The sequence below is a fragment of the Spermophilus citellus genome (genome assembly GCF_964194105.1).
Source record: "Spermophilus citellus genome assembly, chromosome: 4".
Lineage (NCBI taxonomy): Eukaryota > Metazoa > Chordata > Mammalia > Rodentia > Sciuridae > Spermophilus > Spermophilus citellus.
In genome coordinates, this window is record NC_138185.1 from 46,255,397 (window position 1) to 46,280,432 (window position 25,036).

Consider the following 25,036-nt stretch of genomic DNA (forward strand, 5'->3'; position numbering starts at 1 on the left):
TCTTGGAGTTGGTCTATTACGGTTTTGTATGTTTGGGGTCCTGTAGGCTTCCAGGGTTTGGCAATCCATTCCATCTTTCATATCTGGGAAGTTTTCTAGGATTATTTCATTGAATAGATTGTTCATTCCTTTGGTTTGAACCTCTATACCTTCTTCTGTCCCGATGACTCTCAAGTTTGGTTTTTTTATGACATCCCATATCTCTTGGATAGATTGCTGGTGATTTCTTAGGATCCTTTCTGTGTTGACTATATTCTTTTCAAGTTGATAAATTTTGTCTTCATTATCTGATGTTCTGACTTCTATTTGATCTAGTCTATTTGTAATATTCTCGTTTGAGTTTTTAATTTGGTTTATGGTTTCCTGCATTTCTAGGATTACTGTTTGATTTTTTTTTTAAATCTCTATCTCATGGTAGAGCTCATTCTTTGCCATTTGAATTTGCTTATGTAATTTGTTTTCAAAGTATACTTTCGTTGTTTGGACTTGCTGTCTAATGTGTTCTCTAAGATTCCATTCCATCTGAGTTAGGTATGCCCTGAGTTCTTTCTCTGTCCATTTTTCTGATGCCTCTAGGTTCTCCTGTTAATTTAAGTTTTCCTGCATTGTTTGTAATCCTTTTTTCCCTTGTTTTTTTTCATGGTGCTCACGTTACTTTCCAACTCTGTTTGACTGCTGCGTTTCTGTTTTCTTCTTTAAATTTGTTTTGGTTTTTATAGTTCCAATATCTCTCCTTTGTGTTGGGAGACAATGTTTAGAGATATTAGATTTAATTGTGATTTAAGGTAAATTCATTAGTTTCATTAAAGGCCTACAGAATTTGATGGCATATATAGAATTGAGGTTTGAACTTAGGATTTTATGTTGAGGTCGGGCGCTTTGATGGTATGGAGGTTAGTATATGTTCGCTTCTTTGGGGGGTTGCTCAAATGCAGGCGGATATTAACAAGATAATAGACAGGAGTACTTAGTGGTAGTTAAGGGCTTAGGCGGACTATGGACCGATTCGTAGTATTCATCTATTTGCATTTAGTAAGTTGTACGTAGTCTGGGTGTTCATGCTTAAGAGGAAAGATGGGGAAAAGGTAAGGAAACAAACCAAGAAAGAGAGAGGGAGAGAGGAAAGAAAGAGAAAAGAATAGAAAAGAAAAATAAATGATAATAAAAAACAATAAAATGCAGTAAAATAAAAAGTACATTTAAAAAAATAATAATATAATTATAGAAAAGAAAAAAATTACAATTTAAAATTTTTAAAAAATAAAAAATAAATAAAAAAGGGACACTGTTAGGCTTCTATTTTCTTCGCTTCCAGTAAGTGGTGCTGTGCCTTCCGGGCCAAGATTTTGCCCTCTGGCTGTAGGAAACAATCTGTGTGAGGCTGCTCCCTCCTCCCCCCACTGGTGTCTCTCAAAACCTGTTAGCTTAGGTTAATTCTTGGTTTCTAGTCCCCTGGCTTCTCCTGTCAGCCAGGCCTTTCCCAGTGTGATACCTCTCAGCAGTTCAAGCTACACTCTGTGCCTGCAGTTTCCTGGATGTGGAGCGCGGCTTTTGGGAACCGGCACCTTATTGTTTTGATTCCCTCCACTAGCCCCTCCTCTGAGAGCTGGCGAGACAGGTTTTGTTTTCGCCGCTGGTTGGAGGTCAGGTGCCTTTACCTTTCCCCACGCCTCTATTTACGCTCACTCTGTTAATCACACCCCCGGAAAGCTGGGGAGAGATTTTATGCAATTTCCCCGCTGTATGGGAGATGGTTTAAGTGACACACACCTGTTCTATCGCTGAATGAGCTGCAATCTGTCGAAAACTGGCGATGGTGACGTCACCTCTCCAAGATGGTGGCCGCTGGCTTCCTCGGTGGGCTGACCGGTGTGGAGGACAGAACTGGACCACTTCCTTCCCCCGTCTCAAACCCAGAACCCAGCCCAGAGCACAGTGAGGTCACAGCCGGCAGGAGCCCACAGAATCTGCAGCACCGTTTCTCTGTGTTGCTAGCTCACCGTTTCCCAGCGCACCGCAGTCTCTAGCAGTGGGGTGGGCCGCTGAATAAACAGTTTGTATCTCCAGGCGGACAGTTTACTCATGGTTGAGCCCCAGTAACCAATCCTCGGGCGATGGAAATCCTTCCTCTAGGTTTCGGTGCACCCCAATTTTGCTGGAAATTCCTAACAAGATAGCTTTTGGCCATTCTAACTTGTCATTCACCCGTGCAGTGACGCGGTACACAGGGGTGATGCACTCCATTCACTGCCATCTTCCCTCTTAAAAAATTTTTTTGGTTGTTGATTGATCTTTATTTTATTTATTTTTATGCAGGGCTGAGAATCGAACCCAGTGCCTCACAATGCCAGGCAAGTGTGTTACTGCTGAGCCACAGCCTCATCTCAAGCTTTTTTTATTTTGCATTTTTTTGGCATTTTTGGGGTTTTTGTTGTTGTTGTCGTTTTGTTTTGCTTTTCAGTGAGGCATCAATGTTACACATTTTCCAATTGTAAAATTCAAGAGAAAAAAAAATTCTTTAAATTCATCATACCCACATATCAGTTCCTGATTTGGTGTGTTTATGTAGAGACATAAGCAAGACTTCATTCAAGGATAGCCATGATTCTTACACTTCTTGCCTAATATGTATTAAAGTAAATCTGCAGGAAAGCTTGGTTTGGGGCTTTATGGATTGGCTCAGCTGCGCAGAAGTCACAAATCCTAGACTGTTGTACATCCTTTAACAGTTCATTTGCTATTTGACCATGAGCAAATAAGTTAATTGGTTTAGCCCTTTTGTGGGAAATAAATACAATAAATGGAAACCTTAGCTGCTAGTTCTTGCACACTGCGATCCAAAGGGCAGTTGCACTTGGCTGGAGTGATAGTAAGTATAACCTCACCTTGGCTTTGTTTCTGCAGAAAACCACATGTATGCATCACCAGAAAGACTCTCTCTCATTATTTAATTCATCCTAATTAAATTTGCTTTCAAAAACACAATTGACTTATGGGAAATATAATTGCTGAATAGACTAGAATTTGCTAGAGGCTAGTCAGTGCATTTTCTCAATAGGAAAATCTAGTGAAAAACTAAATATAAATGTAAAGATTTCTTCACCTATGACATGGAGTCAGAACAAAGGAATTGAATGTTAATTTTTTTTAATATCATTGAGGTATAGTAGGAACCAGCAAAGACAAGTTGCTGAAGGGGGCTTTCTATTAAATGAGTCAGAAGCCTTAGAATCATCCTTGGAAGCTTTTCCATAAGTTACAGGATCCCATTGATTTATCCCACTTTATTCAAGCCTTAGTAAAAACTAAGGTCGGGTTAGGCAAATGTTTTAATATAATATATTCAATAAAATTTTGAATTGACCTATCCTTACTTTTTTCTAATTTAATTGGTTACTTTTTAAAATTTATTTTCATTGTTGCTTAGGATCAAACCCAGGGCCTTACACATGCTACATAAATGCTGTACTATTGAGTGACATCTCTAGCTCCTTCCAAACATTTTTTTTGAGCTCCAAGTACAAACTTTATTTCTATTACAAGAAAACTGATATTAATTATAATAGTAAAATAAGAAGAGAAAGGGGCTCTGACCCTTGGTTTTCAGAGCAAGTATGAGACTGGGACTTTAATCTTGATCAAGGCAGAGCCCCAGCATGGCCCTAATGGGGACAGGAAGCCCATAACTGTCCCCATTAGAAGACAAAGGATTCAGTGAGGACACTGTACCCATGAAGAGCAGAAGGCAGTGATACCAAATGACAAGGAAGCAGCTTAAAACATCTCCTTGTCCACACATCTTCTAAACATTTTACTATAAAAAAATTGCAATCATACTGAAAAGTGAACATCTACCACTCAGATTCTGCCATTGATGTTTTAATGCACCCTCATATTTTTCTATCCATTATTCTGTTCATTTATCAGTCTCTTATACCTGTGTATTTCAGAGTAAGTGTCAAATATCAGTACTCTTTTTTAAAACTTTGTATTTGAAAATTTTTAAACATTTGAAGCTCCACATACCTGTCACTTAGCTCCATCAACTGTCCACATTTTGCCAGTCTTGTTTTATATCTCTCCTTTACCTGCATACTTCTCTTGAGTAGTTTAAAACAAACAACATATCATTTCACTTACAAATACTTGCATCACTAACATATAAGGATCTAATACAAAATTCTTTAGTTATCCAATGACTGGATATTAATTTAATTACCTAATTAGAATTCAGTTAGTTTACTTAATGCCTAGTCCATGTTTTTTTTACATTTGTTTTGTTTGAATCAGGGTTCAAATAAGGTCCCCCTGTTACAATTGGTTGGTAGGTCTCTTAAAATCTCTTATTTAAAATTTTATAACAGTCTCTCCTTCTGCTTTTTTATACCATCAGTTTGTTAAAAGAGTGAAGTCATTTGTCCTGGAGAATTCACATGCTGGATTTGGCTGGTTATATTTTTATGGTATTCTTTAACCAGTTCCTCTCTCCCTCTATTACCTGTAAACTGTTAGAGATCTGGATATGTGATTGTGTTTCAGACTAAGCAAAAGGATGTTATAGGTGGCACTGATACTTCTCATTCCATCTCCTCAGGCAGCATATGACATCTTATCATCCCATTGTTAGTGATGCTGAGACTGCATTGGCAGATTGACGCCACCAGTATAAAAGTGTATTGTTATATAATTTTCTTAGTCATCTCATATATGTGGAATCATACAGTGTTTGTCTTTTTTGTGTCTGGTTTATTTCAGAAAGCATAGTGTCCTCAGGATTCATGTATATCATTATATTGGATGAGGTTTTCTCCCTTTTTAGGACTGACTCCCAAGGCTTTTATTATTTTTTAAAGTTTTATTTATTTTTATTATTTACTTTTAAATGAACTCACAGATTGTTATGCTGTGTTTCAGTCCATTACATTTGTTATTCTTTTTGTGGCTCAGATTGTCCCATCTTTGACCAATGGGAGCCCCTTCAAGATGATAGCCCTTAAGTCCTTTTGACATGACTCAGTAATCTTTAAGAGCTTCCTTATTTTCTGATACAGCAGGATGCTCCAGATTCATCTTGTACATTTTCTGCAACCATATAATGAGACATTTCTTTTGGTTGCTTTTAGTTTAATAATATCACTGTCTACACAGCAGTATAGACTTACTTTTTAAAAATGTTTTATTTGTTTTAATTAGCTATATGTGACATAGAATGCATTTATGCACTTTGATACATAGATGAAATATAATTTCTCATTTTTCTGAGTGTACATGTTGCAGAATCATATTGGTCATACAGTTACATATATACATATAATAATAATGTCTGTTCCATTCTAATATCTTTCCTATCCTCACATCCCCTCCCTTTCCCTCCCATCACTTCCCTCTACCTAATCTATGGTAACATTATTCTTCCCTAGTGCCCACCCTCCCACCTCCAGGGCCTTATTGTGACTTAGTGTTTGCATATTAGAGAAAACATTCAGCCTTTGGTTTTGTGAGATTGGCTTATTTGACTTAGCATGACATTCTCCAACTCCAACCATTTACTGTCAGATAACATAAATTTACTCTTCTTTAAAGCTGAGTAATATTCCATTGAGTATATATACCACATTTTCTCTATCCTTTCAACCATTAAGGGACACCTAGGTTGATTCCATAGTTTAGCTATTGTGAATTGAGCTGCTATAAACATTGATGTGGCTGTGTCACTATAGTATGCTGATTTTAAGTCCTTTGGGTATAGACCAAGGAGTGGGATAGCTGGGTCAAATGATGGTTCCATTACCAGTATCCTGAGGAATCTCCATACTGCTTTCCATAGTGGTTGCACCAATTTGCAGTCCCACCAGCAATGTATGAGTGTGCCTTTTTCACCACATCCTCGCCAACATTTATTGTTGCCTAGATTCTTTTTTTTTTAAATATTTTCTTTTAGTTGTAGGTGGACACAATATCTTTATTTTTATGTGGTGCTGAGGATTGAACCCAGTGCCTCACATGTGTGAGGCAGGCACTCTACCACTGAGCTACAGCCCCAGCCTGTGTTGCCTGTATTCTTGATGATTGCGAGGCTAAGGAACTGAACAGACACTTCACAGAAGAAGAAATACAATTGATCAACAAATATATGAAAAAGTGTTCAACATCTCTAGCAATTAGAGAAATGCAAATCAAAACTACTCTAAGATTTCATCCTGTCAGACTTACTTTTTAACTTTCTGATAATAGTATCTTAATTTTTTCTTAAATTATAAGCAGAACATGGTAAAAGTGAAACAAATGTGATCTGTTTCTCTTAAGAACATTTAGGAAATTAACCATTCACACAGTACTTCCTACACAAGTTACAGGAACGATTGAAATACTTTAAAAAAAAAAAGTCTTTCTACTTACCTTTAATTGGAGGGACTTCCAAAGTTCATGGCTACACTTTGGAATCACTTCATGAGTTTAAAAAAACCAACAGTTAGGCCATACCATAGCCCAATTCCATTATACTCTGTAAGATATTAGGTACCAGATTTTACAAAGCTTCCCAGGTGGTTCTCTGTGCAGCCAAAGTTGAGAATGCTCATTTAGCAATGAAATCATAACCAAAAACTTTAAAATTAAAAAAAAAATATTTGGACTTAAAGCTCATAGTTTCTTTAGTTCAGAATATGTTTGGTTCCAGACTTTTCTGGATAAACTTTCTCCTACTAACTTGCCTTTAAAAATGTGGGAATATTATGCTGTAAATCTGTGGTGTGTCTTCTGTTTCTGTTTTACAGATCTAAACAAGTCCCAGACTTACTGGGGGCACATTTGGGTCAGTGTATTACCACCTTGAAAGAACATAATCCTCTGAAAGAAGAGGTAAGTAACCTGTTTTCTTAATCAAAATTGTGGACCAGCCAGGCATGGTGGCACATGCCTATAATCCCAGTGGCTTGGGAGGAGAATTACAAGTTCAAAGCCAGACTCAGCAAAAGTGAGGCACTAAACAACTCAGTGAGACCCTGTCTCTAAATAAAATATAAAATAGGGCTGGGGATGTGGCTCAGTGGCCAAGTGCCCCTGATTTCAATCCCTGGCCATATTGTGCGCTACTCTAGTCCCAAGCTAGAGAGACTTTGTTCAGTTAGTAGGTTTTAGAGAGCTACTGGAGGTGTTTGGACAGTGCTATGAAATGATTTCTATAGTCCCTTAGGGAATTTTATTTATTTGTTTTAGGATTGAGGCAGTAAAAGAGGGAGCTCTGCCATGGTTTGGGAAAGAGAAAGGAAAAACCTGACTCTGGAGCTGGCGCGGAGGGAGAGTTTGAATATGCTGAATAGAAAATGAAAACAGTGAGCAAATTCCTGAGGAGCACAATGAAAGGACCAAGAAGCCCAGATTTAGTGTTTCTATTATTTATCATTCCCTGAAAAAGTCATATTCAGAGAAACACCTTTCTTCTAAGTTGATTGTCTTGTGAAAGGTCTTGTTTCAAAGTATGTTTTTTTTTTTTTTTTCCATTTATATAACAAGATTTTCAGACTTCTAAGTTGGTTGGTTGGGGGTTTTGTTTTTGTCATCCACATAGTTCAAGGATTCTACATGTGTCCCTCCCTCTATCTCTAATGTCACATACCCGTGTGGCTATGCCTTCTAAAGCCCCTTAAGCCTTTCAGAGCACCTTTAGTAGTCCTCAAGCCCCTCCTTTCCTTGCCCCCCCAAATTAAAAGAAAGTAGAAGGACTTTTTTTTAAGCATTCCAACCACGTCTGTATACAAAATAGGATGCACCCACCAATCCCATGCCCCAAATCCACCAGTCCTTTCCCCACTTCTTCTGCCCTCCCACATTCACTTATCTTTTGTCATTTTCTCCTGTTCTTTTTCTCTTCTCACCCCCTCCTCTGCTAATCCTTCCCCCTATCTTTTTCTTAGTGGGAAAGATATTTTAAATGATTATAGATAGAGACAGAGCCTCCTGTGTGTCCTTTATAGATTACAAGCCCATCTTCAGAGGTCATCTTGTGCATATCCTTCCTGTGAATTTTCATTTATTACATTGTGTGTGACTCAATAAACAATGTATCATTTTTTTGGTTAGAGATGGATACCATTTGTATGAATTTTTCAGTATGCTTTAAGAAAAGCAAGACATTTGTGGGGTCTTTTTTTTTTTTTTTTTTTGGTGGGGAGGGGTTGGCATAATGAGGATTGAACTCAGAGATGCTCTACCACTAAGCCACATCCCCAGCTTTTTAAATTTTTGTTTTGAGACAGGGTCTTACTAAGTTACTGAGGCTGACCTCAAATTTGCAATCCTCCTGCCTCAGCCTCTTGAGTTGCTAGGATTACATACTTGGCTCTACTGTACACAGCTGATTAACATAGATCTTAAGAATTTTGTTTCTATTTTTTCATTTTCTTTGACACTCTTTTGTAACAACATTGTTTTCTATTTTTGTTCATTCCAAGTATATCATATCTCAGCCACATTAAGAATGAAATAATTATTGGTTGACTTCCTTTTATTATCTAATCTTTTTTTAAAAGGTATTATTTACATTAGAAGACATGCTTCAAGTTACAAGCAACCAACCTATTCATAATTTTTCAAATAATACCTTCATTTAGTGGGGAAGAGCGCTGCCCAACTAATAACTAATGAGTCAAATAATATTCTGCCTCCCCCAGTGGATGTTTATTCCTTTTTAACTTATCATAGTCTCATCTTAGTGATAATCATAAAATGTACCAATAAATTAATGACACAACCCATTTTTAAAAATGGAAAAGGCAGTTTTTCAAACATTTAAATCTTTAGGTGTGGCTGAAGAAATGCACACCCCCAAAGAAGCAATGTTACCAAAATGATTGAGGCAAGGCAAGCCTTATGAACTTTAGAAATTTCCAAAATGTTTTTGTGGGCTCTGAAACTGTTTAGGTTTTACACATAGTGTGTGTGTGTGTGAGGGTGGGTGTGTGTGTGTGTTGCAGGGAATCAAACTCAGGCTCTCACACATGCTAAGCAAGAGTTCTACCACTGAGCTTTGTCCCCACACCACACCATCCTTTTATGATTAGCCAAATACAGTATCTTTTAATTGTTTTGTGTATTGAAGTAATATATAAATTTAGTAAATACTATGGGTTAAATATCTCTCTTTGGATAAAATCTTAAAAATAAGTCATTTTCAAAATTTAAGAAAGCTTTATTAGAAATTACTCAACCGAGTCTGGTAAAGATTAAAATATTTACTTTGATCTCTTGGGTAAATGGCTAATTAAACAGCCACATGAAAATCATGTTTACCTGTGGGTCCCTGTGCTGTCAGCTCCAGTCAATCCCTTCTCTTGAGTAAATACATCATCAAAGCCACAGAAACTCAGATTATATCCTCTTGAGACCAGATAAGATCCAGCAGTGCCCATATAACCATTGAGCAATTACATAATTGAGCTGCATGCTTTTAATTCAGAAATATTTGTAATTACTTTATCTGGAAAAAAATGTGAGTTGGGTGCTTCATTAAAATACAAATTGGGCTGGTGCAGTGGCACTTGCAGCAGCTAAGACAGGAGGATCACTAGTTCAAAGCCAGCCTCAGGAACAGCAAGGCCCTAAGCAACTCAGTGAGACTCTGTCTCTAAATAAAATACAAAAGAGGATTGGGATGTGGCTCAGTGGTCCAGTTCCCCTGAGTTCAATTCCTGGTACCCTTCTCAAAAAAAAAAAAAAATACAAATTGACTTAAAAGTCCTTTTTTTCCTAAGTGATACTTATTTCCAATTGGGAGAACTTCAACAAGGCAGAGCAACTCAGAATAAGTCAAGTCATGTCCCCCATCATACACATACTAATTTTATTCACCAGTAAGATTCAGTCCCTAAATGATAGACTGTTTTCTTGTTCTTATTTCCTAAATACTCATTTGCAGACTCATATGAATATTTCCTCTTTCTTATAATTGTTAAATGCACAAAATATTTTCCTCTCCTTTCACTTAAGTATAATTTAAGTGATGGTGCTGTTTTCCTTTTAAACACTAAAAAATTACTTCTGGTGTCCAGAAAGAAGTTTCTTGAGGAAAAGTCAATTAAATCTGTGTACTAGGGGAAAATGTCATCTACCATCTATAGCCATAGTTTTTAATTCCCTTGCTTTTTTGCAACTGTGTTAGTAGAACTGGTTTATATGTAGAAGGGAATTTAATTTTATCAGCTCCTTTCATATTCAGTTTGTATTTGTACCACCCTTACAGAAATCAGATTCCTTTAGAGCTATCATGTGTTTTCTTTAAAAATCAAGAGGAAGCAAGAAAACTTTGAAATACCAAGATAAACAAATATAATTCATATATAACTGTTGGCATTGAGGTTAACATTTAATATTATTGACAAACATGTGTTCCATTTTTTATACACATAACCTCCTTTTTTTCTCCACTTGCCTCAAAAGAATTTTCTTTCATACATGTTCTTCTACCTCACTTCAAATGAGTTTACACAGGTTCCTTGTCATTCTCTCTTTAACTAGTTACCTGTTGTTGAACAAATAAATTTATTCTAATATTTCATCCCGTAAGAAAGCTTCAGAGAACATCTGTACAATTTGGTTTCTTCAAGTATCTATGATATATCCCTAAAATGAATTCCTAGGTATTAGATTGTTAGGTCAAAAAATATGTACATCTTTCAGGCTTTTGCTATTCATTGCTAGATCTCATTCTGGAAGGGTCATAGGAATTAGCCATAATAAATGAAAATATCATTTCTCTGATTTCTTTATAAAACAAATATTATCAATTTTTTGGAACCAATTTGAGAAGTAAAAATGATATCCCTTTTTTTGTTGTTGTTCATTTGACCTTTTTATTCCAATTGAGGTCAAACTTTTTCCTACCCAATTGTTAGCCATTTGTACTTTTTTATAATTTGCCAGTTCATGTTCTTGGCTCATTTGTACATTAGATAAGTAATACCTTTTCTTACTGATTTATGAGAACTTTTAAAATATAAATTTGTACATTTTGTTTAAATATTTTTAGCAGCCTTTCCTTTTTCTTAATGGTGTCAGAACACAATGTCCTTTCCATTAATAGCTATGTATGCATTTGAATATATAAATTGGTAAATTGTTTCTTGGTGTAACTTAAGTCAACCTAGATGATTCTTGTGTTTCTAAACATTATAAAATCCATATTTAAACTGAACTTTGAGGAAAGTTCTAATAGAATTGGGTCTATAATTCTAGAAATAAACTACTAAGTATAGTTCATAGAGTGACTTAACTGCTGTAAAATCTGAAATACAGAGGTATCAGCATCAGTCACTCATAGATGCCCTGGTGCTTGATTTCCAAGTCTTGTCTCCTGCTCCTGGAAAGGCAGAAAGGTGAGGGACTTATTTGTTGGTATTGATCTAGGCTTCAGACTACTGAGAACAGTGAGATACTCTTCAGTTTCCCTTCCTGGGCTCCAAAAATATGTAATTCAAAGACAGCCTTTATTAGTAGTAGACAAGTTAAAAGCTCTGCATAGGCCATTCATAAGCCCTATCAGAAGGACCACGGTAGATTATCTGGCAGTATTTTTTTGAGAGGGAACTCTAATTTGCAAAACTCATTCAGTCCCAGTGTGAGATGTGTAAAACAGCTTGCTAACCCTTCTCTGGGCCTTTGTCCCTTTGCAGGCATGAGTTTGTTTCCTCACTCTTAGATAAGCTCTTTCAAATTGGGGCTTCCCCACAAGTACCTATTTTGGGAACATCTGCAAGCATTGTGTGTTGAGAGTTTTTTACAGATGTTTTCCCTGACTCTGAAGAAGTTGTCTTTGACTAGAATACTTATAACCTCTCCTTGCCTAAGACTGACTTTTGTTTCTGTATCCCCTTATCATTATTTCCTGCTTGTTAGGAACTTGTGGATTCCTTTACAGATGACCAATTAGGCAGATCCACAGCTCTCTCTTTTGGTTCCATGGTCTAGTAGAGTCAAATCATTCATTCTTATGTTGCAATTTTACCATCCGCCAAAATCTTTATGGATATAAATTACTCATTTTTGAGAAATTGCCTACAGAAGTATTCTAAAAGATGAGTGCTTTTTAATTTTTTTTAGTTGTAGATGGACACAATACCTTTATCTTAGTTATTTATTTTTATGTGATGCTGAGGATTGAACCCAGTGCCTCACATGTGCTTGGCAAGTGCTCTATCACAGAGCTACAACCTCAGCCTGAGATGAGTGCTTTCTTTTATAAATGTTTCTGTCAAAAAAATTCTGGAAATGAATATTGAGTGGTGAACATAAATGGGATAAAATACATAAAATCAATTAACCCATTAAATCCTATCATCCCAGATGAGCAAAACCTGTAAAAACTTAAATTGGGCAATCAATATACCACTTATAGTAATTTTGAAATAATGTTATGCTTTTAGAGTTGTATTCTTTTAAGAAAAGTAATAAATAGATGGTTTTTCAAGCATTTGAAAATATATGTATATTTCATATATATATATATATATATATGAAAATTTTGTAGGATATATAAGGATATGTAAAGTTTAGATTATGATTTTCAACATATTTTAAGTGTTAATTTTATTGAAATATTCATAGAATTCAAAATATGGGTTTAATGTGTTAAATTTGGAGTAGTATGCCCACCACATTACTTACTTCACCATCGAGTAGAGATCTCACCATGGAGAAGAGATCTCAGCACAGAACCAGTTGGTAGTATTGTTATTCTTATCAAACATATGGGGACATATTAGAAAGATATTACAGCATTTTATTCTGTATTCTTTTGAAGCCCAGTTCAAATCCATCTCAAACAAGAAAAGTGTCTATATGAAACAGACACATGAAACAGATCAATTTGTAGCATTAGGAGTGTCAGTCTAAAATGCTTAACAGATACCAGCTCTCTGAAGCAGAGTTTATTTGTGATTATAGATACATGCAATCCTGGATACACATGCTGTGGTGGACCATAGGTGCATCCAAAGTGGTTAGACAAAGGGGCAGCTTTAAAAGAGAAGTGCTAGAAATGGAGAGGTCCACATAACTATCTTAAAACAAAGACCTTGATTATAGGAGCTTGTTGCAGAAGTTAGTGTTCATGCCCCAGTGGAGACAGCTATTGTTAGGCAAATGTACTTGTTTAAACAGCATACCAGGAATATTGCAGCTGGCTTGTGTGGAGTGGAATACTGCAGTTTTGAGGAATTCCTTGCATAGATTCTGTCATAAGCATATATATAAAGGACTTTTCTTATATGGCCTTCTGGTTCCATTTTGTTAATTTGACATGTCTCCTTTTGATTCTGATACCTTGCATGGGGACTAGAGAGAAATAATCTGAGTCATTTATAATCCAAAACAGTTTCAGGATTTAGGGGAGGAGAGCAATGATAAAGTTGTTTTATTTTAAATTACTTAAAAATGTCTGAATCTGGGACAGGCCCAGTGGTGCATGCCTGTAATCTCAGCTACTTAAAAGGCTGAGACAGTAGAATTGTAAATTTTGAGGCCAGCCTCAGAGATTTAATGAGATCCCATCAAAAGACAAAACAAAAAGGAAAGCCAGACATGATGGACTATGCCTGTAATCCCAGCAACTCAGGAGGCTGAGGCAGGAGGATGATGAGTTTGAAGCCAGCCTCAGCAAATTAGCAAGGCCCTAAGCAACTTCCCTGTCTCAAAAAATAAAAAGGGCTGGGGATGTGGTTCAGTGCTTAAGCACCCCTGGGTTTAATTCCCCAGTACCAAAAAAGTCAAAACAACAACAACAACAAAAAGGGGTTTGGAGATATAGCTCAGTGGTGAAGTCACTGGGTTCAATCTCAATACTGGGGAGAGAAAAAAAGAAATATAAATCTTTGCATTACAGATTCTACAGGAAAAAAGTTTTAAAAACTTCAAAAGACCTTTAACAATTTTATTCTTAAAATGTGTGCTAAGACAGTGATTATTGCCAGGCATGGTAGCACACACCTATAATCCCAGCTACTCAAGAAACTGAGACAAGAGGATCACAAGTTCAAAAGGCCAAGCCTGGTGAGATCCTAATTTAGTGAGGTCCTATCTCCAAAAAACAGGGTGGGTGGGGTGGCTCAGTGGGGCAGGGGCGATGTAGCTCTGTGGTAAAGTGCCTCTGGGTTCAGTACTCTAATTTGTTTTAAAAAACTTATTATTAAGAAGTCACATCATAAATTATTAATTATAGCTATTACATAAAGTAATATAATTTAGAAGTACAGATGTGAAGCCTCTGAGAATCAACTTTTTTAAACCTCAGCAAAGGAAAATTATAGCTTTTGCTACAGGATTTAGCCCAGTTGTTTTTGTTCATATTTTTAAATGCTTTTCATATGCTTAGGATTACTAGGCACCAACTAGATCAGGATGGATGGAGACCCTCAGGACAGTCCAGAGGGCACATTCATAGTTGAGTGATGGCAGTTCAAATAGGCAATATCTACTCTCTTCCTTTTTCTTTCTGGGCAGATTTTGGAAGCAGGTAAGTTAAAGAGTTCCACATATGCTGTTGGGATAGAGGCAGTATGACAGCTAGTGATGGGAACCAGCTTTGGCCTGAGCTTTAAAGGCCCAGTCTCCCAGTCTTCAGAAATGAGAATACTGAGCAGACCACTCCAACAGAGATTTATCTCAATTAGAATAAAACCCAGGAACTAGTTTACACAAACAGAGCAAAAGCTTCTGGTCGCTAGAACTAGACTGCAGCAAGGTCCTGCCTACAAGGCTAACTTGACCCCAAGTCCTTTGACCAATGACTAGAATCCCTTATCCCTATCTCCCAAATCAGCTGTTCTTTCCCTGAGTCCAAGAAACCAGTCAGTTCTAGGAAGGCAGAAGGCAATAGCCTTGCAGGGATGTCAGGACTAAAGACAGTGGTTTGAAATATCTTCAGAGCTAAATGAGGCAGGCTAGTTCTCCCATGCTCTGCTTCATTGATTCTCCCTGCCAGAGCATCTCTGTCTTCTTCTGTGTTAATTACAAGCATAGATTATTTTTTTCTTCATTGTTTGCTGAGTAATTGTACTACTTATACAGTCATGGACTAAAGATGACCTGTGAGGTTTTGGCCAGTTATTTTATTCATATTATAAAGTCTTGTGTCCACTCCTCACATGTTGAGTTGGACACTGCCCTGTCTTTCTGTCATCAGATAGCAGTGAAAGGTGACCACCACTACCACCTAAGTTTTTTCTTCAACTACCTTAGCAAATTGTCGTTTTTTAATAGGATGTGATCAATGGTTGTGTACTAAACATTTAACTCTCTTACCAGCATATTTTTATGTCTTTGGGGAAAAGTGCTGACTGAAAAATTAAAAGATATGAGTTCTAACCTTGCTCCTGTTTATTGCCACTTTTTCATCTCTCAAGTTGGCTATGATAAAATCTGTGTCCCCCTACTTAAGAAAGACAGTCTAGTGCACTTTGAAAAAAAGATAGGCAGTATGGCAGGTAAGTTTTCCCATCTCACCAGCAGACTTAAAGGCAAAGTGCAGATTTTCTTTAACCTTGATTGAAGATTAGGATTTAGAATCAGGTCAGTTATCTTTTTGCTCAGTGTATCTTCCTTGGCCACAAAGTTTTTCTGCCATCTTCTCATTTGGAGGGAGTTCAGGAGTCACCTCTAGGAGATTGGGATACTTCATGGTCATGTTTTTTTCCAGATGTCTTTCTCAATCCAGACCACCTCTGTGTTACATGCCTGGAAAATAGGATTTGTGCAATGAAAGTGTAAATCTTTTCTTCAGAAAGGAGGTCAGGCACTCTGACTTTTATATATATTGAAGGAAGGATAAAACAGCCCAGATTAACAGAAGTGATCACATTTTATACACATAATTCACAAGTAGAAGAACATTTCTGCACTACATAAGATTCATTCCTCAGAAAATATATTATTATAAGTGTAAATGGTTGTGAAGAATTAAGTTATGCTGGAAAAATAACCAGATATTATTTTATCTTGAGGACATTTTAATTTCAGTTAATGTTAGGAAGCAAATTAAATCCTAAGTAAGACTTAACCCAAAGTTAAATTTGAAGGCTGGGTCTTTGAGACCAAGGAGAATGTGGTTACAATTTGTTTTGATTTCTTTGTGCTTTCTTTGAAACACTGTAGGCAACAGCATTATTGAAAAAAGCCCTTACAGAAGAGTGTGGTGATAGGTCAGCTATTCATAGTAATGAATCATCTTGCAGCTTGCCATCTATTCTGAATGACAATAGTGGAATAAAGGAAGCAAAACCGGCTCTGTGGCTCAACAGTGTTTGTACAAGGGAACAAGGTAATTATTGTTAGTCTATCCACAGCAAAAAGGCATTCAGAGTGAATGCAACATAGTCTTTCTTAAGGTATACCTATAAAATACCATGACTAGAAGCTATCTCTGATTTTAAGATGCAAAATGTTCTTTGTTTTATTTCACCTTGCAATAGATATATACATTCTCATTTAGTCCAACAGGATTGGAAAACTTAATTGTAGGTCTGTAGCTCTGCAGAATTTCTAATGGAGTAAGAATTTATAAGTTATGAAATCTTAGCAAATCTAATCAATTGGCAGTGGATAATTTTGATCCCATAAAGATGAGGATGATTTCATTAAAATTATTCTGTGAAGTACTATGAAGTTTTTGATGCCACTTAATTTTATTTTATTTATTTATTTTTTAATTGTAATAGAACCTTACCAGAGTCTACACAGATAATTAGGAATCAGTGAATTTATGCTCCAAATTTTAATAATCAATTGTTAGTACCTAGAAACTGTGGTTATTTTGGCATTACTAGTAAGACCTGCCAGTAAACCACTTTAATGGTATTTCCAAGACAGCTATGAGTTGCTTAAAAAATATCCATAAGTCAATTTACATGCAGAGGATTTGAGGCTCATTTGTTTTAAGTCCCTTCCAAATTTGATAGATGTCAAAACTAAATTATTTTTCATGACATCAACATAGAGACACCTTAGTATAAGTTTCCTCTTAGAAGCAGTGCTATTTCAGACAAGAAATAAACTAACCAAAAATAGGAATGAAGAGACAGTGAAAATAAAATGAATGGCAGTTAAAAGCCCAAAGTGGAGCTAGGAGGATAACTTAGTAGTAAAGCACTTGCCTAGCATGTGCAAAGCTCTCTGTTCCATCCCTAGCACAACAAAAATAGGGAGGGAGGGAGGGATAGAGGAAACAAAACTCTGTTCCATCACTTTGAAATACATTTTTATGATCATGTATTCAACTTTTAGAAGCTTCAAGTGACAGCAAAGACGAAAGTAAGGAAGAAAGCCTGGCTGCAAAGGTCCCAATCACAGGTAAAATTATGGTTGCCTGACAGTTTCAAACATAGTCTGTAGTCTTTTTACATAACCAGAACATTATAATTAGTGGTTTGTGAACCCTGCTAGGAGCAAGTATATTCAACTACAGTATGCTGGAGCATTAATTATAGGATCATAACATACAAACTTACATTATCCTAGACTAAGGTGGCAGAAGACCATGTCTATTGAACTCTTCATCATGATGTTGTTATACATTTACACATGTGAGCATCCTCCATCATGCGCCTTTTAGCACCTGCATCTGTATGAGAATGGTCAGTCCCCAGAGGAACACCCAGTCATTGCATGATGAAGTACAGATGTTTCTGATTTTACTCTTTTCTTTCCCGTAATAATTACAGGTGTATCCATAAAATAAGAACAGGGGAAAAAAGTTCCAGACAGGAAATTTTCTGGTGCCTCATTACACATCCTACCTGGTAATTCAAAAATTTCACCAGTCAGCCTTCATCAAGACCTATTAAGATTTCCGCACAAGTATTAGGTGTGTTTAGAGGGAATCTGAATGATATAATTACTGTTTTTAGGTTTAGAATATCAACAGCAGCAATTAGTATTCTAAACAGAGTTCTATTTATTATACATCTAAATTTACTAGCACCTTACTTTGTAAAGTGGTGTACTACTTCATTATAAATTCGAAGGTCTGACTTTAAATATTTATACAAGTAAATACACCATTGCACTGAGGTATTAAGGCATGCATCTGCATATGTGGAAGTTTTGTTCTTGTTTATAAGCAGAAAAGAATGGTTTGTTTTTATGGCAGTACAATTCATGGCATGATGATTAATTTTTTAAACTCATGCTTCTGTGATGAACTCTGGTTTTTAAAAAAGGAGCTTATAATGGAACAATTATTATTTATTTTGTATATCAGATAGTATTTCACTCCAAAATACAGGGGTTTTCTTTCCTTTTAAATTTTTTTTCAGTGATATTTATTGTTTTGAGAAAACTGTTATGGTCCCCACTTGATTATTTTTATTAATAGGAGAAATTTAGAAGATCCTAAACTGAAGATAACTAGGAAATCATTTGGATGCCTTTTACTTGTATTTACTTTTGAATGTAGAAGTATGTAATGAATGGTCTCTGAATTTGTTTGAGTTAAAATTATAAGGCTTATTGAGAAGAAACCAGAAAATGACCTCATTGCCCTTTCTTAATTCTCTTTTCTGTACTTTTTCCCATCTCCCTTGCTGTAAGTAATGCCCCAAAATTAATGCAAATGTTATTACCTCATAGACTTTCTTTTTTAAAAATTTTATTGGTACATTATAATTATGCATAATAATGGGGTTCATTATGTCATATCATACATGCACATAACATAATTTGATCAATCCCATTCCCCAGTATCTACCCTTTCCCTCCCTCTTCCCTTCCCTAACCCTATTACTCTGCTCTACTGATCTTCCTTCTATAATTATTATTTTAATTATAGTGCATTATAATTATATAAGCAGTATTCATTGTGGTGTATTAGTACATGGACACAGCATTGTTTGGTAGATTTAGAATTCATTCTCTCCCCCATTTCCCCCGTCCTTAAGTTTCACATAAGAGAAAACATTCAATCCTTGACTTTCTAAATCAGGCTTATTTCACTTAGCTCAATGTTTCATCCGTTTACCAGCAAATGACATAATTTCATTCTTCATTATGTCTGTGTCACTTACTTTCTCAAGGTTTTAAATCTTCTTTTCATGCAGAAAGAAGTATGATGTGTCTAAAAGTAATCAAGTCTATTTGCAAGTAAGACTTTATAAAAGAAACTACAATTCCATCAACCTGCTGGACATGAAAAACTTTTGGAAAGCCACTTGCTTGTTTAAGCATTGCTGTTCTCTGTCTTTGCCACCAAACTTTCATTCTTCTGTGCCCCCAACCCTTGAATCTCCCACAAAGTTTTTATTGAAGGGCGTTTTGCATCTTGGTTCTGCTTATTACTGTTGCTGTCATTGTAGCCACCTTGGTCTCTTAAGTTTCTGACCATCATTAAATTTTTGTGGTTTTGGCATAATTATTTAAAGATTTGTGTTTTAGTAGAATAAAGCAAGTGTATTGTTTGATTTAAGACAGATTCCACTCACCCCTTTATAATAGTTCTGTTGAAGTATGGGTTTGTATAGGTGCTTACTGGTTGTGTTTGTATGGTCTGAATTCTTTCTAAAATATTCCAAAGAAAAGGAATATCAGACTCTCCCCTAGAAGTTAAGGCAGTATAGCAGTTGAGCCTAAGCTTTGGCATCGGCCATCAATGTCTTTTCACTCCCTGCTCTGTTTCTCTACCTACTGAGCCTTTGTACAGAGAAAGCAGACTTGACAGGATTGTCTTCCAAGTTTAAATGCAGTCATGTTCATCTGCCACATAAAAACTAGATACTTGGTACATATTATGTCTGATGTATAATAATAATCTTGTAAATAATAGTAGGGTTGTTGGTCTTCTGTGCTGGTTCTAAACCAAAATTCTAAACCAATAACATCTAGTCAAAGGAACCACACAAAGCAAACTCTAAAGAAGAAAAGAAGCAGAGGAAATGGGATGCCATGTCACAGAAAGAGAAATTTGATGACAAGCTCCCAGATGGTATCTGGATACCTCCAGTCTGTCATTTGTCACCTGCTTACTTTCCCTGATTTGTGGTAGCCTCTTAGGACTAAGACCAGCCCAAGCATGGACCTACTGTAATTTAGTACCATCAAGTTAGTTCCTGCAAAATTTCCACTTGAGTACATACTTGATTATTTGAATCCAGAAGGATGTTTACCTTATCAAAAAGGAATCTTGAAGAGAGTTTCATGTTACTTTGGGACTTCTAATTAGGAAAACTTAGAGAAGAATCTCAGAAAGCTGATGGATTCAGCTGGGGTCTCAGGTCAAAGCTGGATCTCTGCCCATGGGTGCCTGCCTGCCCCTAGTAACCCTCATGTGCTCACAGCTGAAGGCATTGCAGGGCACCTGATCACCAGGCAGCAAGCCTCCCCTAATGTGCAGCCTTATAAGTGTATATAGACAATGTAGCATTTTTCAAAATGTGTTCTATGCAATGCTTCACCCAGAAAATACTTCAACAATGTGTCATTTTTTATAGCCAAACCCTGTGTGATCTGTCTCCTTCTGCAGTATACAGAATACACAGGAGCATATTGAAGATGTGAAGAAAACCTTCAGTGGAGAAATTATTTAAAAAGTATAAATGTAGAGTTTCAAATAAGTTATCATCTATTTGAAAATGGAATCCTTCCTATTAACAGCCAATAGAATTAATGTTTCATGGAACATGGAGTAGGAAGAACACAAACATGGATGGAATGTTTTTTAAAACAACCAATCTAATAGGGGCAGTTTTCTCATTACAGTAAAGTTATCTTTGTTGTTTTCTTGTAGTTCTGTTTTGTGTGAACCTCCCTGGTGGACAGTATTGCTTTCAAATGAGACTTTTGGTTACTCTAATGTAACTACAACCAGATGTTTTAGTTAAAAGCTTTATGTTAAAGCAGTTCTTCAAATTGACCAGATTACAGTAGTTAGTTTTTTTTTTTTTAATTAGGCATTGAACTTAGAGGCAGTCTACCACTAAGCTACATCCCAGTCATTTTTATTTTTTTATTTTGAGACAGGGTCTTACTAAGTTCCCATGGCTGGCCTTGAACTTGCTATCCTCCTGTCTCAGCCTCCAAATAACTGAGATTATAGGCATTAAACATCACACCTGGTGCTGGTAACTTTCAGTAGTCCAGAGTGCTTTTCTTTAGTGTGGGTCCTTCTCTCTGTGTCTGTTAGCTTTGCAGCCATTACAGAAGACACATAGTAAAGAAAGAGGGTGAGGTGGGATCCAAGGCAAGTACAAGAGGTGTTGGAGTGTGAAACTCTGAAGTTACACCATTTTCACAATGATGAAACATCCTGGGCATGTTTAACCTGATAAGGGCATAATGCTATCTTTAAATATTTGAGAGACTGCCATATACAAAGCAGAACATTTATAGAACACAATTATAGAGTATAGTTCAGTAATAAAAGAACTTTCAAGCTCTTCATTTCAGCAACACTAAGCTGTCTTCCAGGTGTAAGATTCTGTGCCGGATGTTTGAACTGTGGCAGGAATCGTGGCTCTCTTAAGGGAACAAATTCCTGTTTCTGGGAACTTTGGCATCATTCTAATACTGAGACCATAATTCTTATTCTATACTAAAGGAATCAATATGCCAACATTCTCATATTTTATTTTCCCTTCTTATTTCCTGATCACCCCAAAACTTGAGTTTTCTTGGCAGAGGGCTCATCCTTAAGGAGTTTGCTGTCATTCCAAAGGCATTTGCTTTGTTAATCACCATTATGTGAGTTTTCTGTCCTAAGATTTACGTAGAAGCCCTCATGTACACAAATCTACACACACAACCAGAGTAAACATTCCCATAGTCTTAACAATCCTCTGTTGTTAATACAGTCTACACTTTTATTTGTCTGTTGTTCTCACTAAAGTATCCAGATGGAAATTAAAGATTAATTTTGATATCTGTATGTAGTTTTCCATATATAATAAGTAGTATCATTTACATGTGTATTACATCTTTTCTTGTGCTGAATTCTGGGATACCAACAACAGCACTGACTGGGCCCCTGTCTTCAGTAAGCCTCCATCATTTTTAATCTTAATAATAATCCTGTAAGGTAAATATTAGTAACTCATCTTACAATGGTCAAACAGAAACTTAGAAAGGTTTGTATGTCTTGCTCAGGGCTGTGTAATTAGTGTGTTGGATCAGGAATAAAACTTACTTTAGGATTTGAGTCCTGAATTCCTTTTATTCTGTCACCCTGTATCTTTTGTTTTACTAAAAAGGCAATTGCAACAGAGTGTCTAGTTCAATCAAATATCAGTATATATCATAACAAAGATGAGCTCCACAAGAATGCTTTTGAAAGCAATGATATACAAAGCCACATCTTTTCTTTCTCTTGGGCTATGCCTGGAGAAGTGAGCAACTCCCAACAATTTCCAAGTACAGGTTATACTGAGAGGAAAGTAGGGCTAGTCAACATAGCTAGGCCTCTGAGATCATGTGCAGGTAAAAGGAAATTCTGAACAGTATTTCCCAGAAATACTCAGGCCAGGAGGACAGTGAGGATTATCAATATTATAAGAGAATATTGCCCTTTGAACTACTTATAACCCTCCAAGGTCAAATTCTTCTGTTGGAAATTTTGTTTGTATTTACACTAAATTTAACTTTTAGCAGTGAGTTTTCATTTTACCTTATGTTAAATGTCATGAAAATCCAGCACCTAACACAGTGTTTGCCACATAGTGGACACTTAATTTGTCAAACAAATGAATAAAAATGGGGATATTAAGTAGTTTCTTTAAATTATTGATTCAGACCAGAATACTGTCTCTTTCAGTCATTTACTCCACCAATGCTTTTCCCACCCACGTGCCCATCCTGGCAAAACTCATCTCCTTAAGCTCCATGTGAAAAGGGCTCTCTGCTTTTATCTCAAGAGGATTAAGTCTCTAAGAATGTCCATTCAGCCTCTTATTCTTTTGACACCAATTCTCTTGGTCAAGCTGTGTTGAAAGTGGTTGCCTCACTGTGCCATTCCTCACTGATATTCTTTGGCAAGCTGAAATATTTCAGGTCATACTAACACATCCATTTAGCATCTTTCCTGGGGGTCAGCATAGATTTGCACGATGCCACTTGGAGTTCTGGGGGACTACCTCCCAAACATTGTTATTTGAGTTTTACACTAAACTTGAAAAGAGTTAGAAACGTACAATGGCCAGGTTGTCATCAGTGATTAGATTTATCCTGGAAGAAAAGACTGCACTGACAACTTTGGACCTCCAAAATATAGTGGCATATCATCTCCAGTATCAAGGCTTTGCTTAGAATGTGCTTCTCCTGTCTTGTCTCAGATGCTTTACTAATTAGAATCAGTGGAGACATATTACCTGCTGTGCTTGGGACAGGGAATCCCCTACTTATATAAAACCAGGGAAGCCATCATACACTGTGGGATTGTCCATTGCAGTCTACATGGTCCTGTCTCTTGGGCAGGAGTCAGTCTGCTGGGGCTTCTCCCATGGGGCCTCCTATCTGCTGCTTCCAATAGCCATTCCTTATTTCATTGTTGGGTGGTGGTGTTTAGTTAATGTGGTCATTAAAGAATAAAAGACACCTTTCTGATGAGTGCTGTTGATGAGTGCTTCTGCATTCAAGGAAATTAACTGCTTCTGTGGAGAGATGCTCCACAGTGGTTGCATGATAGAATCCCATGTGGGATCCCCATGACATACCCCTGGCCAATTACATTAGAACCCTTGGTGGGTGGAACCTAGGCATAAGCATTTTCTAACACATCCAGGTGAATACCCAAGTTTGGGAGTAGAGCAGATGTCTCAAAGCCATCATAGTGCCTTTGTAGATCATGTTTTGAAGTACCACCTAAAAAGTTATTTAGGATTGGGAACATAGCTCAGTGGTATAGCACATGCTTTTCATGCAAGAGGCCCTGGGTTCAATCTTTGCACGGGAGACAAACTAAAAGAGAAAAGAAGTCATGGTTTAGGTATTTTGATAAAATCGGGGCCCAGAAGGTTTATTATTTTCCTAGAGCAGCTGTAACAAAGTACCACAAACATAGTGAGTCATAGTGGCACAAACTTAGTAGTTTCAACTACTCAAGAGGCTGAGGCAGGAAGATCACTTGAGTTCCAGAAGTTTGAGACTATCCTGGGCAAGTCTCAAAAACAAACTACCATAAACTTGAAATAACAGAAATTTATTCCCTCACAGTTATGGATGCAGAAGTTTGAAATCAAGGTGTCAGCACAGTTGTACTCCCTCCAGAGACTCTGGGGGGAAATTCTTCCTTTTCTTTTTCAGCCTCTGATGGCTTATGGTGGCACAACTTCAATGTTTGCCTCCATCTTCACATTATCTTCTTTTCTGTCTCTGGGTCATTTCCTCTTATTAAAGGGACTTAAGGCCCACTGTAAGTGCATGAGGATTTCATCTTGACCTTCTAGCTAGTACATCTGCAAGAACCTATTTCCTAATAAGATCACATTCTGAGTTTCTGGATGGACATGAATTTGGGTGGAGGTGGCTGAGTAGGGGAAATACCATTCAACCTGCTACAGTCAGTGGTGGGAGTGGGGGGGTCCATATTTGACATTTCTAACATATAGTTTATCTCATACAGATTATTTCTAGTCTTTCTTTAGATGATAAAGATAATACTGATTGCCATTATTTCTGATTCCTCTCTTGAATTATTAAGTACAAATTGATTAAAATGTTTTTTAAAAAGTTATTTAGGATTGGGAGCATAGCTCAATGGTATAGCACATGCTTTTCATGCATGAGGCCCTGGGTTCAATCTTAGCACCAGAAAAAAAAAAAAAGAAAGAAAGAAAATTAGCTTCTGATCAAGATTATACCGGCTTAAGGGTTCCATGAGTTTGAGAGTTGAAAAATCACCTCCCATGAACAGTGTTGGAAGTATATCCTTTGGTATTCATGGGGAATCAGTTGCAGAATTCTCTTGAATACCAAAATCTGCAAAGACTGCAACTCCCATATATAAAATAGCTTGGTATTTGCATAAAACTCACGAACATTATATACTTTAAGGCATCTCTAGATGCCT

General features: G+C 36.7%; 1 protein-coding gene across 3 annotated transcripts in view; it reads left to right on the plus strand.

The window, feature by feature from the left end:
* Positions 1 to 25,036, plus strand: part of KIZ (kizuna centrosomal protein) — a 138,628-nt gene that overhangs the window by 73,675 nt on the left and 39,917 nt on the right. For all 3 annotated transcript variants that reach the window (XM_081290177.1, XM_081290179.1, XM_081290178.1), the window contains 3 exons: positions 6,777 to 6,861; positions 16,144 to 16,309; positions 17,272 to 17,337. In XM_081290177.1, the coding sequence (XP_081146303.1) occupies positions 6,777 to 6,861; positions 16,144 to 16,309; positions 17,272 to 17,337 (317 nt within the window). The remainder of the gene's footprint in view (positions 1 to 6,776; positions 6,862 to 16,143; positions 16,310 to 17,271; positions 17,338 to 25,036) is intronic.